Source organism: Neofelis nebulosa, chromosome 13 (assembly GCF_028018385.1).
Source record: "Neofelis nebulosa isolate mNeoNeb1 chromosome 13, mNeoNeb1.pri, whole genome shotgun sequence".
In the NCBI taxonomy this organism is placed as follows: Eukaryota; Metazoa; Chordata; class Mammalia; order Carnivora; family Felidae; genus Neofelis; species Neofelis nebulosa.
In genome coordinates this window covers 74,181,513-74,199,615 of record NC_080794.1, presented here as the reverse complement: position 1 = coordinate 74,199,615, position 18,103 = coordinate 74,181,513, and the positions used below count along the sequence as shown (strand labels likewise).

The 18,103-nt window shown below is 46.9% G+C and overlaps 1 protein-coding gene across 3 annotated transcripts in view; it reads right to left on the bottom strand.

Moving 5' to 3' along the window:
• The window catches only part of ACSL5 (acyl-CoA synthetase long chain family member 5), a 45,281-nt gene extending 32,457 nt beyond the window's left edge, over window positions 1-12,824 (bottom strand). Inside the window, exon 1 of one of the 3 annotated variants that reach the window (XM_058697771.1) lies at window positions 12,665-12,824. Coding sequence is in view for 1 of the 3 variants with exons in the window: in XM_058697770.1 (XP_058553753.1) it covers window positions 10,253-10,385 (133 nt within the window). In the remaining 2 variants the exon portion in view is untranslated. Of the gene's footprint in view, window positions 1-10,252; window positions 10,497-12,151; window positions 12,212-12,664 lie in introns of those variants that run through there. The other 2 variants (XM_058697772.1, XM_058697770.1) reach the window with 2 other exon arrangements.
• Window positions 12,825-18,103: the final 5,279 nt, after the last annotated feature.

The following is an 18,103-nucleotide window of genomic DNA, read 5'->3' as shown; positions in this document are numbered from 1 at the left end:
CTTCACCAGTATCTTCAGAGGTCTGGAGCTAAGGGTTTTCCACCTTTTCTTACACCAGTTTACTCTTCGGCATCAAATATAGTTTTCTGCTTTTGAAAAATAAAAGATATGATCCTGTTTCTTAAAACTTAAACAGTCAGAAAACCCTGATATTGGAAAAGCATTGACTTCAAAAGAGGGTCAATCTCAGCTACTCATGCTATTTAAAATGATGTAAAGGGCAGAAGGGCCAACATTCGGTTATGTCTGAGATAAAATTTGTTGTCATATTTCCCAATTAAAAAAAAAAAACAGCTGAGAGGGGAGTCCTAAAAACTCTCTAAGGAAATAAGAGGCAATTAGAAGCCATGAAATAATTCAATAACGTGGCTAGTTACCACATTGGTAGCTAGAAACTCGATAGCTTTACTTTATTTCATGCAAATAGCTGATTCAAAAGTAATGGGGGAAAAGTCATTCACAATAGCATATATAAGAGTAAATGTGTAGGGGCGCCTGGGTGGCTCAGTCGGTTAAGCGTCCGACTTTGGCTGAGGTCATGATCTTGTGGTCCACGGGTTTAAGCCCTGCGTTGGGCTCCTTGCTAACAGCTCGGGCCCTGGAGCCTGCTTCAGATTCTATGTCTCCCTCTCTCTCTGCCCCTTCTCCACTCACCATCTCTCTCTTTCTCTCTCTTAAAAATAAACCTTTTTTTAAAAAGAATAAATGTGTAAAGTCTCTATTTAAAAAGTTTAGATCTGAGGGACATAAGAAAGCCTTGAAAACTGGAAACGCATGCTTGAGATAGTCAAGAGGACCCCATATCCCTAAATGTATCTATACATTTAATGTAACTTTAATAAGAACCAACAGAATTACTCGGGAAATGAAAAGTTGATTCTAAAGTTCACCCAGAGGGGTGCCTGGGTGGCTCAGTCTGTTAAGCCTCCCACTTTGGCTCAGGTCATGATCTCATGGTTCATGAGTTTGAGTCCCATAGCAGGCTCTGTGCTGACAGTTCAGAGCCTGGAGCCTGCTTTGGATTCTGTGCCTCCCTCTCTCTCTGCTCCTCCCCAACTCATACTCTGTCTCTCGCTCTCAAAAATAAACATTTAAAAAATTTAAAAAAATACAGTCCACCCAGAAAAATAAAGCTTATTAATAAAAGTCAGAAATTTTTAAATTTATTTTTGGGACAGAGAGAGACAGAGCATGAACGGGGGAGGGGCAGAGAGAGAGGGAGACACAGAATCGGAAACCGGCTCCAGGCTCCGAGCCATCAGCCCAGAGCCTGACGCGGGGCTCGAACTCACGGACCGCGAGATCGTGACCTGGCTGAAGTCGGACGCTTAACCGACTGCGCCACCCAGGCGCCCCAGTCAGAAATTTTTTTTAGAGTTTATTTATTTAATTTGAGAACAGACAAGCATTAGCAGAGGTAGGGCAGAGAGAGGGAGACGGAGATCCCAAGCAGGCTCCACACTGTCAGCACGGAGCTTGATGCCTGGCTCAAACCCACCGACTGTGGGATCATGACCTGACCCAAAAGCAAGAGTCAGAGGCTCAACCGACTGAATCACCCAGGTGCCCCAAGAATCAGAAAAGTTTTGAAAACCAACAGGAATTGGGGCTAGGGGGGGACCAGAGAGTTCAACATTACCACATTTGCTTCTGATAGAGCTAGAGAAGTTTTCTATTGATCATGAATACACAAAACTCTGAACAAAATGATCCTGAAACTCCCAGGGGATATATTCACATATACTAAATTGCATTTCAAATAAAGATAGATTTTTTTTTTTCACTTAAAAGTATCAAGACAACTGGTTAGCCATTCAGAGAAAAGACATCAAGCTGATCACTGTCTTACCCCCCCAACAAAAATTAGCTCAAGATGGATCAAAGACTTAAATATGAAACAATGACAACCATAAGAGTATTTGGGGATAAAAAGTATAATAGAATGTTTTCTTTTTATAATTCTGGTAGGAGGAAGACTTGAGATAGACACAAAGCCTAGAAGCCATAAATGAAAATGTTGGCAAGCTTACATAAAATTTTAAAAAATATTTGCCTTGCAGGAAAGATACCAGAGACAAAGATAAACTGGGAAAAGTATCAAATACTTTGCCTATCTAAAGAGCTCATTTCCTCAATAAGGAATGCTTAGAAGTCAACAAAAAACAAAACACAACAAACACAATAAAACACAGAGCAAAGGTCACAACCAGAATGTTCACAGCAAAACATCATTTATGAGAAAGACATTTATCTTTGCTTAGCATTTAATAAATGCAAATTTAAATGAAATGCCTTTTCCCCCACCCATAAGAGTAGCAAAGATGAAATAGTATAAAATGCACTGTTAGGGAAACGTAAATTAGGTGTGGTCTCCTTAAAGACGTGCTCATTGCCTTCTAACACAATTTAAAATGTGTGCCCTTTGAACTAATGACCCTACTAGTAACTCATCCTGTAGAAAGACATCAGCTCTATAAATTATATTACAAATGGCTGTTCAAGGTACTGGTTAGGAATGTGGTCCCCTACCCTGTGTGAACGTTTTTGTTACCTGCGTTAGATAACCTCTGTGTGGTTTCTTTAAAAAAAAAAAAAAAAAAAAAAAAAAAAAAAATTTTTTTCTTTTTTAATCTTTATTTTTGACAGAGAGACAGAGACAGAGTGCGAACTGGGGAGGGGCAGAGAGAGACAGAGAGAGAGACACAGAATCCGAAGCAGACTCCGGGCTCCGAGCTGTCCGCACAGAGGCTGACACGGGGCTCGAACTCACAAACAGCGAGATCATGACCCCAGCTGAAGTTGGATGCTCAACCGACTGAGCCACCCAGGTGCCCCTGTATGGTTTCTCATCTGTAAAATGGCAATGAAAATATCTTCTTCGTGATTAAAGGAGTTAATGTACCTGTAAAGTACTTAGAACAGTGCCTGGTGTATAGAATCAAGTATCAACTATTCTGTTCACTATTGTTACATCTACAGGAATTTTTTTTTTTTTTTTATAATGCGGGAGACCAGGAAAGCCTACCTTGATAGGAGAGTAACCAAATAAATCAGAGCACTGTCACACAGTGTGCTCTTGGCAGGTATTATAAAGAATAAAGCAGATCTGTATGTACCGATGTGGAAAGGGCTCTATGATACATTACTGAGTAGAAAGAACAAAAAAACCCCACTTGGACAAATGCCTATGTGTTTGTGTTTCTGAAAGTATATTCCTCATATGAAAAGATGTATGGAAGAAGAGAAATCATGAGTGGATTTTCCTGGAAAATTTCAAGTATTCAATCATTCAGCCAAGAGATATTTAAGGGCTTGACTGTATATTGGTGTCATTCCAGGTGCTGGGGACATGGCAGTGAAACCCTGCCCTTGTGGGGTTGTATTTTCTTGGGGAGTTTGACAAGTCTGACCAATGACTAGATTGTATAGTATATGGAATTAAAAAAAAATAGAATCAGGGAAGAGGATTGTGGACAGCAGGGGTTAAGTTTTCAAGCAAGTCTCATCAAGAAGGTAACTTGAGAGTAGGCGCTGTTTAACATGAAATACGCGTGCTTTACTGCTTTAAAAAAGACGAGCAAAAACCCAAGAACAAACAAGAGCTCCAAATGACCCCACCTCGGCCTGAGGCAGCTGATCGAGAAAGTTCCACCACCTTGGTTGTTGACAATTCATGTGCCTGTGCCTGAGAACGTGGCCTCAGCTTCATTTCTGCAAGTGCAGCCTTCCCACCACCAAAGCCACACTGAACGTGGCCGTTCTGAGCGCTCGCGTTGTGTGCAATCCTCTTAGCCACAGAGTGAGCCTGTTCGGACAGCAGCGCTGGGGGTGGAAACGTTTTTCATCCATTTCTTTAGCAGATAAAGAGAGCAAAGGTGAAGTTTGAGTCACAGGGCCAAAAGGGGCCCTGAAAGGGTACCTTTCAACATTCACTGCAAGGAGCCGAGAAGAGGCTGGCGTAAGATCCTGACCTAGGAGATGGCAGTTGACTTTCCAGCCAGTCACCGCTGCCCAGGTGCTCAGGCCACCACTCGCGCTAGCCTTCTCCAGCAAGCAGTTCCAGGTCACTGGACACAGACCGCTCTCTCCATCTGGGGCCTGGCACCCAGTGTGCTCGGAGGCACACACACCAGGCGATGTCCCCAGGCAGACAGCAGAGGGCCGCCTCCTCTCCACGGGGTCAGGCAGGACAGAGCAGGGAGACTGTATTCCCAAAGGGGACCCCTATGAAGTCCCGGGGGGGGTGACTGAGCGGTCATTTCCACAGCATGGAAATATTCTGTGAGTGTTTAATTAAAACAGGAAAGCAATATCAAGGTCACACGCCTTGCCCTTCCCCGCCCAAATGCTAGGCCATAGCCAACAACTCCAATTTGTAAGGCAGCTGGCAGGGAGAGGGGGAGGGTTAGGCTTGAAATGGTTTTCCTGGCCTGTGAGCAAGCACGCTATAAATAAATCAGGATGTTTTTAATGCATATCCATGGGTAATATCTTTGCTGCTGAATCACACAGGGAAAGCTCCAGGAACCAGAGCTCAGGAGGCTTGTACGAATCGGAGGCGGCTCCCTTCTATCCTGAGGTTTGGGCCTCAGGAAAGCTTCCTGTGACTCAGTGGACGCCTTGGCTGTGAGTGTTCCCAGGCAGTAGCTGTCTGAGCCTTCAGGTCTACTACACCCTGCACAGAGCCTGAGGTCCAGCAGGAACCCTCTAGGTCCCAGCGAGCCACTTGTTCCTTTTGCTTACCAATGGCACAAGTTCAGAGGAGAGAATGAGGGAGGAACATCTGTTGAAGGAAACAGGTTGCAGCATTCAGTCCCACAAGGACCCAGTGTGCTCCTACACACACAGATGGGGCAGAGGTGGCTGAGTCCTCTTCCGAAACGCCACAGCCAGGGGCCACATGCCATGACATTGACCACACCAAGCAGCTTGACCTGAAGGGGCTCAAGGGTCACTCATTCTACAAGCGTTTGAATATTTGAGCACCTACTATGTGCCAGGCAGTGTGTTCGGCGTGCGGAAAGCACGCTGGGACTTCACGGTCAAGGAGGAGCTAAAACCAATTCCCCAGGCAGTAAACAAATGCTTAATGGCGTATACCAGTGTTGGCAGAATCTGGTGGACTGGAGAGCTCCATGTGGCAAGAGAGAGATTTACCCTCTATACTTTATTTATAAAATTACATATTTTGTTTTAAAAAGGAAAACAAAGGTCTTGGACCAACTGTGTGCCCAGCACTTTGCCATGTGCAGAGAGACACTTAGAAGACCTACCCCCTGCCAAGAGCCTACTGAACACACTTACAGAAGGATTCAGTGTGGGAGACGCAAGTGTAGACTGGACTAGGTGAAGGGGGCTGTGTGGAGACTAGACTCTCAAGGATGTGTGGTTCTTGATCTCCTAGGTTTATGGCCAATGGTGTCATTTCCAGGGTCAATCAAGGAGGATGACCCCACCAATTAGGCCAATGGCTAATAAGTCCCCAACTAGGATTCTAACCACGATTCTGTCAAACCATCTTTCTCAACTGTCATCTCTGTCTCTGTTTTTTTTTTTTTTTTTTTCCACAGAGAAGGGAGGGGAGGGGAAGGGAACACCCAGATGTGGGGGCAGAGGTAGAGTATGACTAAAGGCGCTGATGTGGGACAAGCATGATACCTGGGGAAGGGAAATAGTGAAGGGGTGTTTCTGATGCAGGTAGAGGATCCATCTTTAGTTGAAAGGAAGGTGGGGGAGAAAAAGCCTCCAAGAAGACTGAAGGTGACAGTATCTGGTGCTTGGTGGAGACACCATACAACTCAACTAGAGCCATTTCAGTTCATAAATACCAGAGAGCCCTAGGGTGCCAGGCCTTGCCCTGGTGAGTAGGATTTAACAAAAAAGCCCTCATTACATTAAATACCACAAGCCTCTTAACTCGGTCCATGAAGACAGCATAGGATAGTTGAGCCACCCATAGGCTGACAGCCAGCAGTGACAAATCCCACTGGGTCTCAGATTGACACAGTCAACCTTAATCTACCAACAAACCACAGCCCAGCAGCCCTACCCTGAGGAAAACCTTGTCTCAAAAAACACCCCTCAAGGCTTCCCAAGTGTGTTGCTCATTATGAGAACGGGGATCAGGAGACTCAGCACCAGAAGTTCATGGGACTTGATAAGAGAGCCTGTAAAAAGATAGTCTGGACAAAGTGCTAGGCCCCCATCACCCATGCAGGAGAAAAACAGTGAGTTGAAACTTTGTGAAAGGGGCCTTCCTGCCAGAGCTCCTGCAGAGTCAGCCCTCAAATTACCTGGTTGGCCGCCGGTCATAAGTCACCAGATTCAAAGTGCAAACAACAAGCTTTATGGCCAACAGTCTCATTTACAGCAACAAACTTTCAAGGCCTTTGCCCTTCCAGGTGCCAGAGCAGCAGCCCTACCCCTCACGTGGCCCTGGGGATAGCTACATAAAGTCAATGGCGTCAGTTTCCCTCAACTGCATGCAAAAGGGGACAGGTAACCGTTCCTACTTAAAAGGGGTACTGTATACGGAGCCCTCTAGGCACTGCTGGTCATGAGAGGTCCTCATGAAGCCGGGATCTCTTTCCCACTTCCGCTTCCCTCCGTTCCGGACTCCTGGCCAAGTACCAGGTGTCCTACCCAGAGGCTTCCTGAAGGAGAAGAAACCAAGACCTTCATACTGTCACTGCCCTCCACCTTGTGAACCAAGGTCTTAGCAACTCCTCGTTTCTATTTAAACGAAGGATTTCTCGTTGCAGAGGGCATCATGCACCTCTGAATTCTGACCCAGCTATCTCCTCCGACCCTACCCCACCCCTGCATCCTCTTCCACAGCTACCCACCACTTCACACATCCTAGAGGAGACTGACCCATGGAGACCCAGAGTTTGGCTACCAGCTCCCCCAAAGAGGGTCAATACTATGGCCTGACCACAGAAGTACAGGGGCTGCTTCGCCTTCCAAACTCCAAATCTCATGTATTTATTGAGACATCATGGATTAAGAGCCTAGGAACTATCAGGCCCTGTGTTCTGGGGAAGAGTGAGCGAGAGAGCCCTTTTTCGATGCAGAGGCATGGTTGCTTAAAAGAGATAAAGACCTGGACGTATTTACAGCAGGTGTGCTGAGAACAATGACGGCTGACTCAGGGCTGCTGGGGACAGGTCCCCCTTGCAGGGTGCTGCCACGCATGAGAACCACCTCAGACTGCACCCCAGCTGAGGGTCCATGCATCTACTGGCCAAAAATAGGAAACAGACAGGAACAGAAACTTCATTCCTGGTTAGTAAACAATTGCCAAATCCTGGTTTGGTAAATCACCTTCCCAGAGGCAAGAGGATTGTTTTTTCTTTTCCCAGGTGCAGTTCACATACCATCAACCATTTAAAGTGAGTAATTTTGGGGCAAGGGGGCGCCTGGGTGGCTCGGTCAGTTAAACGTCCGACTTCGGCTCAGGTCCTGATTTCACGGTTCGTGGGTTCGAGCCTCGAGTTGGGCTCTGTGCTGACAGCTCAGAGCCTGGAGCCTGCTTCGGATTCTGGGTCTCCCCCTCTCTCTGCCCCTCCACCTCACCCACTTGCATTCTGTCTCTCTCTCTCCAAAATAAAAATACATCAAAAAACAATTTCTTTTAAACAAAGTGAATAATTTCGTGGCATTTAGTACATTCACAGTTTTGTGGAATCAACCACTTCTATCTAGTTCCAAAATACTTTCCTCACCCCTAAGGGAAACCCTGGGCCCATTAAGCAGGTACTCCCGATTCCTTTCCCGGTCCCTGGCACCACCCACCAATCTGCTTTCTTTGTCTACGGATTTGAATGGGAAGGATTTTCAAAAGAGAGATTTCTCCCAGTTTCTAGTTCTTTCATCACTAAACTAGACCAGACTCACTGGAACGGAGGCACAGTTTGCCCTTCGGTACTACACGAGCCAGGATTCAAATCCCAGTTTCTACCTTTCCTTAAGTGTGTCTAGTTTCTGTACTCGTAAACCTCAGTTTCCCCATCTGCGAAACAACCCACCTGCCTCCCAGGACCGTTTTGAAGATTAAAAGATAACCCCGCCAACACTAAGCCCAGCCCTGCCCCATAGGAAACAGTCAACGAACGGTAGCTGTAACGTTGGCAGTTCTAGAAAAATGTCAACCTGAGAAGCATTAATAAGTATGTGAAGTCAAGATCTGCCCAGGTCACCACACAGGAAAACCTCTTCACGAATGCAATTTTCTAAGAGATCTGAAGAAAGGCTAACTCTGCACCTGTCTGGTTGGACCATGGTTTTTCGTGTCACACAGACAGCTTCGATCTCTGATGTTGGAAAAGCTACTTACTTCCCTGAGCCAATTCTCTCAGCCGTAAGATGGTGAAACCATCCATGTCATAAGGTTGCCTTAATGAAATGTTAAGAGCAGCTATTATGAGCTGGTGCTTAACTCTAACTGGCCTCATCTTCCTCTTCTCCATTCATTCTCGGACCCCGAGCCTCTCTGTAGAATCTGTGGCCCTCACTGCATGTTTAGCACGGAGGCATTCGATCATATACTAACATTATAGTAGGGGGTTTTGCCCTGAAGTGTTAGAATATAGCCTGAGAGGGAAGACTATGCTAGGTCAGGACCTAGCCAAATACCCGGCTGAAATATTCTGTTTGGCCTTAGCCGTGTGTTGTTGTTTTAAATTAAGTTGGAATGTGTTTCTATCTGGGGGCACATCTACCTTGCATTTTGCTAGAGACCCCACCGTCTGCATTTTCTTACCTACCATTTATTTAACTCTATGATCCGCCTGTTCTATAAATATCTGTGGCCCTTGTTCTAATGTTTTGTTCCTTTTATTGTGTCAAGCACACAAGTGACGTCCACAAGAATTTAGACCATGCCTCTTCTAAGAGGATTCTGTGTTCATCTCAAATACTCCTCAATTGGAGGGGACCACTACAGAGTAACGCCCATGCTGCAGTAGAAAGGGAGCGTTCAAGTGAAACCAATTATTCTGTTTTTATTTTTTACTAAATAAACCTTTTTTTTTTTAAGTTTATTTATTTTGGAGAGAGAGAGAGAGAGAGAGGGAGACACAGAATCCAAAGCAGGCTCCAGGCTCTGAGCTGTCAGCACGGAGCCTGACGTGGAGCTTGAACCCACAAACCGTGAAATCATCGTCTGAGCCGGAGAAAGATGCTTAACTGACTGAGCCACCCAGGTGTCCCTAAATCAATCTTTTTAAAATCAAATGACATTTTATTATTATTTTAAGTTTATATATTTTAAGAGAGAGCATGCATGCAAGTGGAGGAGGGGCAGAGAGAGGAGGAGAGACAGAGTCTCAAGCAGGCCCGACACGGGGCTCAACACCACAGTTGTGAGATCATGTCGTGAGCCAACATCAAGAGTCGGATGCTCAACTGACTGAGCCACCCAGGTGCCCCTAAATGGTCTTATTTTTTAGGACTCTGCTGCTGTTAGAGAATACCAATCATCTACAAATTGGAGCGATAGATCGATAGATTCAATCTTACTTTTCAAACCACCAAAGAAGATTAATACCCACAGAAGGTAGCAATCCCCAACCATGGAGTCCCTTCCCAAAGCTCACTCTTTTTTTTTTTTTTTTAAGTTTACTTATTTTGAGAGAGAGAGAGAGAGAGAGAGAGAGAGAGAGAGAGAGAGATCAGAGACGGAGATAGAGAGAGAATCCGCACCGTCAGCACGGAGCCTGACACGGGGCTCGAACTGGTGAACCGTGAGATCATGACCTGAGCAGAAACTGAGAGTCAGATGCTTAACTGACTGAGCCACACAGGCGCCCCCCCCCTCCCCACAAAGCTCACACTTTGAAAGTCCTTGAAGTTCACCTTAGATTCAACATGTGGCCCTACCCCTTAAAACTGATCTAAGTCCGTTCAGAAACCATCCATCCCTCCCTCACCCATTAGCTCTCACCATAGGAAGGAGTCAAATTTCACAATGAAAACTGAAGAGGTCTCGGTTCTGGTCCATCTCCTCCAAGGGAGACAGGTGAAAGAAAATCCAGTCCACATGCCCCACATTCCCCCTTCCCTTCACCCCTCCTGATAAGGACAGTTTAAAAGTGTCCATTAGAGAGCTGGGAGAGAGAGAGAGAGTGCTGACACGTGCCAGGCACACAGCAGGCTCTAGACTGGCTGAAGCTGGGGGTTGGGGCGGCCCCTCGCCTCTGCCCCATGCTCACAAGACCCCTTGCTAAATACTCCCTCAGGAAGGTCCCCTTACCCTGTGAAGGGGTCGCATCTGTTGGCGCTTCCTGCAAATGGGGTCTCCTGGCTCCGGGTTCCTCCTGGCACAGAATCCTTGTCCCTCTTCCCTCACCCCCAGTTCCTCCAAGGATAGGCTGGCTCCAGAGCATCCATGCAGAGGGATGGCTCGGCTCCCAGCGTCCCCAGTTGTGCCCTGTGTGAGCTGTCCCGAGTCAAGCCATGGCCAGGCTTTCTAACGTGCTCCGGGACTTCACTTCCTGGTTTTTCTTTCACAACTGAAAGTGGAAGCGTTCTGAGCAGGAGGAGAAAAGCCGCCAGGCTGCCTGGCTCCTTTTCAAAGCCCTTAACCCCAGCTCCTAAAGGCTGAAACAAAAGCCAGCCCGAATCGCACCATTCACCCTTGGCTCCTGTGACTGACTACCTTGAAATGAAGATCAAAACAAAACTGGACTGACTTGAGGTGCCCGGAGCAGAGCACCAATGCCAGAAAGGGGACACCGCTCCCCGCCTCGACTCCCAGGACAGGAAGGTCCAGCCTGCTGTTGCATCCCTCCCGATGGTGGGGCACCTGGCACAGTGTCACCCTCCTCCAACCTCCGTCCTCCCTCTGCCTGCCTCAGTCCCCAAGCGTTTCTGATAAAGCCAGTGGAACCAGCAATGACAGTGACCCAGACGGAGAGCTTTTGTTCTTTTCCTCTGACACAATCAGCTGCCCATCCTTTTCACACCTTGAAATCTAAATTAAAAAATCGATTCTGTTGCCTCCTTCACCTCCAATTAAAGCTGGGAACTTTTGAAACCACAGGAAGGCAACGAGTACGTATGTCCTTAGCTGTCCAGTTGATCTCGTATCTTGCAGCTTCTGGAAAACCCACTGTACGTGCATGAGCCAGTTGACAGGAAAAGGCAAGTCACTTCTCAGTGTTACCGGAAAAATTGTTCCGAATGTGCAGACCCCTAAAAGGGTCCTGGAGATTGGTCTGCAGGATGTCAGAACCTATAGTAGCTTCAGAGGATTCACCTTGGGCTGTGGCCACAAAAGGGCGCAGGAGCTCCCATTCTCGGATTCGGAGGCAGAAATCATGAGTTCTCTGGCTTCTTCCTCCTCACCCCCCACCTTACCTCCCAGATGCCCAGTGGTCCCTTCAAGAAGGCTCATGGTAAGTCCGACACAAGCCTGACCCTTTACCAGAGCTAGATGAGGGTTCATTTCGCTCTACAGAGAAGAGATCCTAAAAGCCTCCAAGCTAAAAAGCAGCCGGGGCGAGCCAGGTCAATCTCAGAGAATGGCACCTGATCCCTGGGCCTCACAGGAGCCCCACTTTAGACGTAGAAGAAAGACCAAGTACGGGAAGAGGAGGTTAGCCACCCTGTCAGTCTAGCTTATTGGTCATTTCGTGGCTGGAGGGACACTTGGGATTGCTTAGTTTCAGGAGCTCATTCCTTTGAGAAGCAGCTCGGTCCAGCAGAGGTCCGAGAATGGCAGAATGGATGTTAAGTCTCAGCTATTCTAATACCCTGAGTGCTGGCTTCTTTTACCAGCTGAATGGAGAGCGCTCAGGGCCAAATGAGCTTTTTCTTTTATTATTATTAATTAATTAATTTACTTTTTACTATTTTCCTCCAGGTGCGGGTACTCAAGTTGAGAAGTGCCTCGATCATTTACAGATTCTAGCAGAGCGGCATTCCTATTCGATCGTATGCACACGTCAATAACACTCCCAAGATTTCAGGAAATAACGGGAGGTTTTGACAACACAAGAATTCTGTATTCTATAGCAGCAGCCTAGGGCGACAGGACTGGTCAGAAGTCTAGTCTTAGCCACACAACCTGCGAACTAGGTAGCCCAGGCCAAGTTGTTGAACAGCCCAGACACACTTTATTCATCTATGAAATGGGAACAATACCACTTACCTTCTAGAAGGTGGTGAGCAGATGAGGTAACACAGGTCACACACCTAGTACAGACCTCAGCACCCAAGGGAACGTCTGCTGAGGACTGAAGGTCTCTCCCCCCACCCCAGTCCCTTCCAAATGGGAATCCCTGCCATCAGCAGCTGGCAAATAGCCCTTGTAACCATGCTGACACAGAAATTTTTGAATGGAAGATGAAGGAGACATACATCTGGGTTTTGTAACTCTTAAAATGTTTGTCTACTTTAGTTGGATTCGGTGAAATTAACAACTTTCTCTCCCAAATCCACCTCCTGCCAGCATTCATAGAGCCTTGATGTCTCCACGCCTTTCCACTTGGTTTCTGCTTTGCCTCCCCACAAGTCAGCTGAGATTACTACTAAACCAAATGTAATTTCATATAGTAAAAGAGCTCCAAGGCTGAGGAGAGACACGTGTCTTCCCTCCCCACCCCTGCCCTTGCCATCCTGTCGGTGTAGAAACCAGAGAGTAGATAGCGTTATTGCAGCTTACCTTGTAGGAATAGGCTCACTTCCCGGGGCCAGGAAATGAACCCCTGACAGCCGGCAGCACTGGTTCAGCACCACTTTCAGATACCTCTGTCCTTTCCTCAGCTCCTGCGATGAGGCCACATCTGAAGCCAATGTGTGCTGCCCTGAGAGTGACCAAAGACTCTCCTGGAACCTTTGTACCTGTTGCAACAGAGGTTCAAAGGTAGAAGTTACCTGTTCCAACACTTGAAATAACATCCAACAGCGAGAAGCACAGAATTTGGCAAAAGGTTAAAACAGAGATGGTTATGCAAGGGCTTAAGAGGAAGGAGGAGAAAAAAAGACAGCCCTCTGCTCAGAAAGCTAACATGCAACAAGCAAAACCTTTATAAAGCCCATACCTCAGGGGAAAGAAAGTGGACAGACAGGGCTTGGCATCTGCCTTTGGGACAGAGTCCCTGAGACCATGATAGCAAGAGGGAGGTCCAGTGCACAAGAGGGAAAACTCGTTCCTTGAGTTGTGGTTGAGCAAAACATGAGAAGCCACGTTAATTGGCTCAAGCTAGGACTTTACGGATCAGATAAGAGAGGTCTGCGTTTCGAGATGGGCCTTTTTCTAGAAGAGGCCAGTGACCCCTCCAGAATTAGAACATCTCCAAGACAATGCGATGAGGCAAGTGACTCTAGCATCCAGACCGAGGGACAAACCTACCTGGGTCATGTTTAGAATGCAGGATCATGGATACAGGCTGCACCTCCCATGGATTTCTTGTGTGCCGGGCCAGCAGAAACTCGTGGAAATGCTGCACTAGGTTTCTTCTCATTGGATTCAGTCAAGCAGCCAGTAATATCAACATCAGAACCCAGTACCGCTTCCTGTTGCCTCCTGTGTGAAGCAGTGGCCGCCACATTACCAGTGAGGCCTTATTAGGTCACATTCTCTTCCAGGCCTTAGGTGCATTAATTCTTGAAAGTCCCTTCTTTGCACACAGCCCTAGTCCTGCCTTAGTACCTGAAAGAAAAGGGCTTTCTGAGAAGTGACTAAAGGAGATACAATTCAACCAGAACTGAGGCCGTAAGTCCCACCTGATTGGATTCATGCCAAGTTGTGTTAACTGGCAACCTACTGACGGCATACCTGCTGGAGAGCGAGATACTCCAAGCCGGTGGTTCTCAGACGTCAGCGAACATCACGACCCCCTGGAGAGCCTGTTCCAACACAGCTGGTGTCGGAGCTTCTGATTCAGTAGGCCTGGGTTAGGGCCTGTGAATCTGCATTTCTAATGATTCCAGGTGATGTGGATGCTGCTGGTCTGGGAACGACGCTAGGAACACACTCAGAGCCACTCTGCCTTCAATGAGCCCGACTGTTGAGATGTCAAGAGGGACTGTGTTTGGGGTAGTCTTGGTTATGGTGACCCTGCAGTTGGGGGGCGGGGTGGGCCATTTGGCACAGAGTAGAACTCACCGTGTGCTCCAGAAGAGAGGTGTTACTCAAGGTCAGTAGGCAGACCAGTCCCAGAGTAGCGCTTTGGCAATAACAGGACGTATTGCCATTCCCTGCCCCACTCCTCATGTAAATATATACCAAAGCCGCACAGCATGACAACTAGACAAGCCACGTGGGTATGAGCACAGGCATATAGGGGGCATCACTTGATCCAACAAACTTAGCTTTATTCTTAGGGTACCTGAGACAGTAAAAATGAGAAACAGCTGAGGCATGGACTTTAGTAGGAGAGGGGAGTCCAGAAGCCAGGTCTCCAGTGCCCCATCTCTTGACAAATCATCATTTCCCACAGCATCTCACTTCACAAAAACACGTGTGAGCTAAGGCTTCTATACCACATCCTCTATTTCTCCCTCCCTTCCCACAGCCATATGCATTTAGAATTCAATACAAGCAAACTCCTTCTGGGTTTGAGCTCCCGTAACCCTGACAAAGTGCAAACCTTAGTTATTGTTTTAGGTCATTTATAGGCAATGTGCTCAAGATGTGAAGAGTCTGACCCAACAGCTACAGTTCGGACACACTCACACATGGTGCTCTGGTCAGTGTGTTTACATGCCCTCCCCTTTGGTAGGGACAAAGAAACGACAAATCTCCTACACAACAGTTCTAGAAGACCAGGAGCCAATACTCTAGGGTTTTGTAATACAGCCTTGAAAAAGCCAAGATACATCTCAGGATAGGGGCTGACAGCTCTTTAGAAACAGAACCCAGGTTTTCCCCATTTTTGAAAGCAGGGAAAGACAGACCTTATAAGCAGGTCAACTTTTTAAGTAGCCCCACAGTGCATTGATGAAGCTCCTCCCAGTTTGTAAAACTTTCCCAATCTATCTTTTAACAAACCTGTGAGGTATAAACGGGGATGCTGCCCTCAGCATCCAAACCTTCGGTGGCTGTTGGGGCCCGTGACAAAGGCAGTTACGATTCGCGGCTTAAAGAACACTTATTTAGGAAGGATCTTTGCCTGTTCTAACAGCTAATGCAAGTCTTTAGAAGTAGGGCAACATGACCCAAGAAGAAAGAGAAGAGTTCTAGACCTATCAACTGAACCTACTCATGTTAACTTAATACTGATGGCTCAGAAAGAAAGGTGAGATGTTCCTCTCTAGAGGTGGCGGAATAGGAAAGACATTGTGGTGGCACAGAGTGAGGGACTGTGAGGGACTGACCTTTAGCTTCCCACATGGCAGAGCTGACTTTGAAGTTTACCCTTCTACTGAGATGTGAAAAGGAAGGGACAAAGTTCCTTAAACTCCTACCAAGTGTCCCTTAATCAGCCATTCCAGTTATCAGAACTCCATACCCACCCTTTCCCTGGTTATCTGATGTTTCAAAAGGCTTATGGCATTCAAAGTACACCTTGCCAGGTAGCAACCCAAGGTTCTCATGCCAGCTCCTTTCTGAAGGCATTCGAGATGTTCATGAACATTACTGCGCACCTCCCGTGGGATACCGCTGTTCTAAGAACTTCATCTGCATTATCGTATTTAATCTCACTGCATCTCCACGAAGAAGTTGTTATTTTGCAGAAGCAAAGCTGAGAGGCCAATTAACTTTCCCAAGGCATGTGGCTAATAGCGGACAGAGTCTCAGAGTCAGATATTGAATTGAAGTAGCCTGGAGTCCAGAGTTCAAGGGTGTATCTATGAGTATGATCCATTCGATGAACCCTATGCAATCTTGTGTATATATATATAACTACACACACACACACACACACACACACACTTATCTTGGGAACTTTCATTGGTCTCCCAAAGAAAATTAAGAACCATGGTCCTAGAGGAAGCAGGACACAATGCCAGCCATATGGTTCTGATGCTAAGGATGAAACAACAGCTACCTTTTCCCTCCTCAGAAGGGCTTTTTATCTGCCTGGATATCCTTCCTGCCACTGAGCTCATTTCCCACGCACGGCCTCACTTCACACAACTAGAGGGGCCAATACACTATACATCCAGTTGCGCATCCAGTTGCGCAAACCTCAGGTTGTTCTGCTCAGTTGTCACAGCTCCATGCTGGGCCCTGCTATCAATCCTGTACCATGGGGCATCACTGTACACGTGGGAGAAGCTGGCCCCCAGCTCGTTTTCATCAACCTGGGTCATGGACAGCTTGGGCACCCAGGCTCTTGAGGCCCACTTGCTCATTCTTTGTGGGAAGGAAGTGTTACTCAAGCACAAGCACTTGGTTGATGAGAATGATGTTTGCACAGATTGCAGTAAGAAGTTTTCCCTAACCCCAGATAGGCCACCCCCCCCCCCCCGCCAAAGAACACACAGAGCAAATTGCCTCATAGACTTATTCTCAGGTTCATGATGTCAACAAGGTTGGAACACAGTGACACAGGCAACTTTCTCCTTTGTTAGCAAGAGCTTTCCAAGAGTGTTTCTGAATCAGACAGAAAGTGGAGAGATCCCTGGGAGAGGGGTCAGCTCTAAATTCCCAGAGCCCACAACAACCCCATAAAAATCATCGCTGTTTCCTGGCAGGTTAGAAAGGTAGCTCAGAGGGAAAATGGAGATCTGTGTGGTCCAATACGGTAACCAGGGCCTGCATATGGCTGCTGAGCACTTGAAATGAGTCAAGTCTATGTTTAGAGGTGTACAAAACACACACCGAATTTTGCAGACTTAGTTTGAAGAAAGTAGCATAACATCCCCGATTTTAAAATGCTGATTACATGTTGAAGTGATAATATTTAGGATGCACTAGACAAGTAATTCTACCTGTTCCTTTACCTCTTGTAATTATGCCTGCTGAAAAATTTAAAATTAGGTATGTGGCTCGCACTGTATTTTCCTTCAACAACACCGATTAGGCCCATAAGTCCTTGGCCTGATGCCTACGGAATATAAACAAAAGGTGGCATCACCCAGCGGCAGCAGCAAATGTGTTATAACTGCTCTGGATGAACTTAAAGGCAGCAGGGTCTTCTACCTGTACCCCTGGTTTACACATCCAACAGAGTTTATGACCCTGACTGAATCAACAGTCCCTTATTATAAAACTGTTAGCATTCCTATCATTCCCTGAGTGTTGTTCCATGCCAGGCACCGTGCTGTGTGTCCTACACCTAGGACTCCATCTAATCCTCACGTGAGCTCATCAGGGTAATTACAAATAAGGAAACCAAGGTTTAGACACTGCATAAATTGTCCAAATGAGCTCAAGTCTCCTTCCAAACCTGTGCTCCCAACCAACTCACTACACTGCATCCTCCAGGAGAGTGGGTGACAAACAGTAGATGGGGGACATCAATACTCGGGGGGGGGGTATGCCAACACCTCCTTCACCATGCCTTCAAGGACATGGTCCTCTTCTCCGCAGTCTTGGTTCACTGGGCTCTCTGCATGAGAGAACAATCCTGAGTGTGTGGCTAGAGAGCCATTTGGGAAATTTTCACATGAGTGGTTCAGGAATATCAGGAAGTGGGAGGGGTTCTGGTCTCTCCAGACAAGAAGCCAAAGAGGGTGGAGGAGTCAGAAGGGACATCCTGCCTTGCTTCACATGATTACATACCAGAGAGAGGCTGCCCAGATGACCAGCCGGCCCCTTATTGGATGGAGAAGCATATCGTGCTTAGGAGTTAAGTGTATGCTCACCAGAGAAAGATGTATTAAGGCAGGGGCAGGCTCTTTATTTGCTCAGTGTTTGGGACACTGTGGCACAAAGGTGTTCTCGGAAAACTTACAATTTGATTGAAACTGGCTTGGGAAGTAATTGTATCACTGTTAATCATTTAGGATCCTTGATTACTGAGCAGACAGCTGCCCTCCCCTCCCCCCCCCCCACCGTCTGAATGTTTTGGGTCTTCATGCTAAGGCTTTACTGGGGGGGTCAGGAGCCGTCATCTGGGAGATAGGATTGAAGACCACAAAATAAATATTCAGATCAGAAATATGGCATTTAGGCCGGATCCACCTGCTAAACTTCAGGTTATCCCTGTAG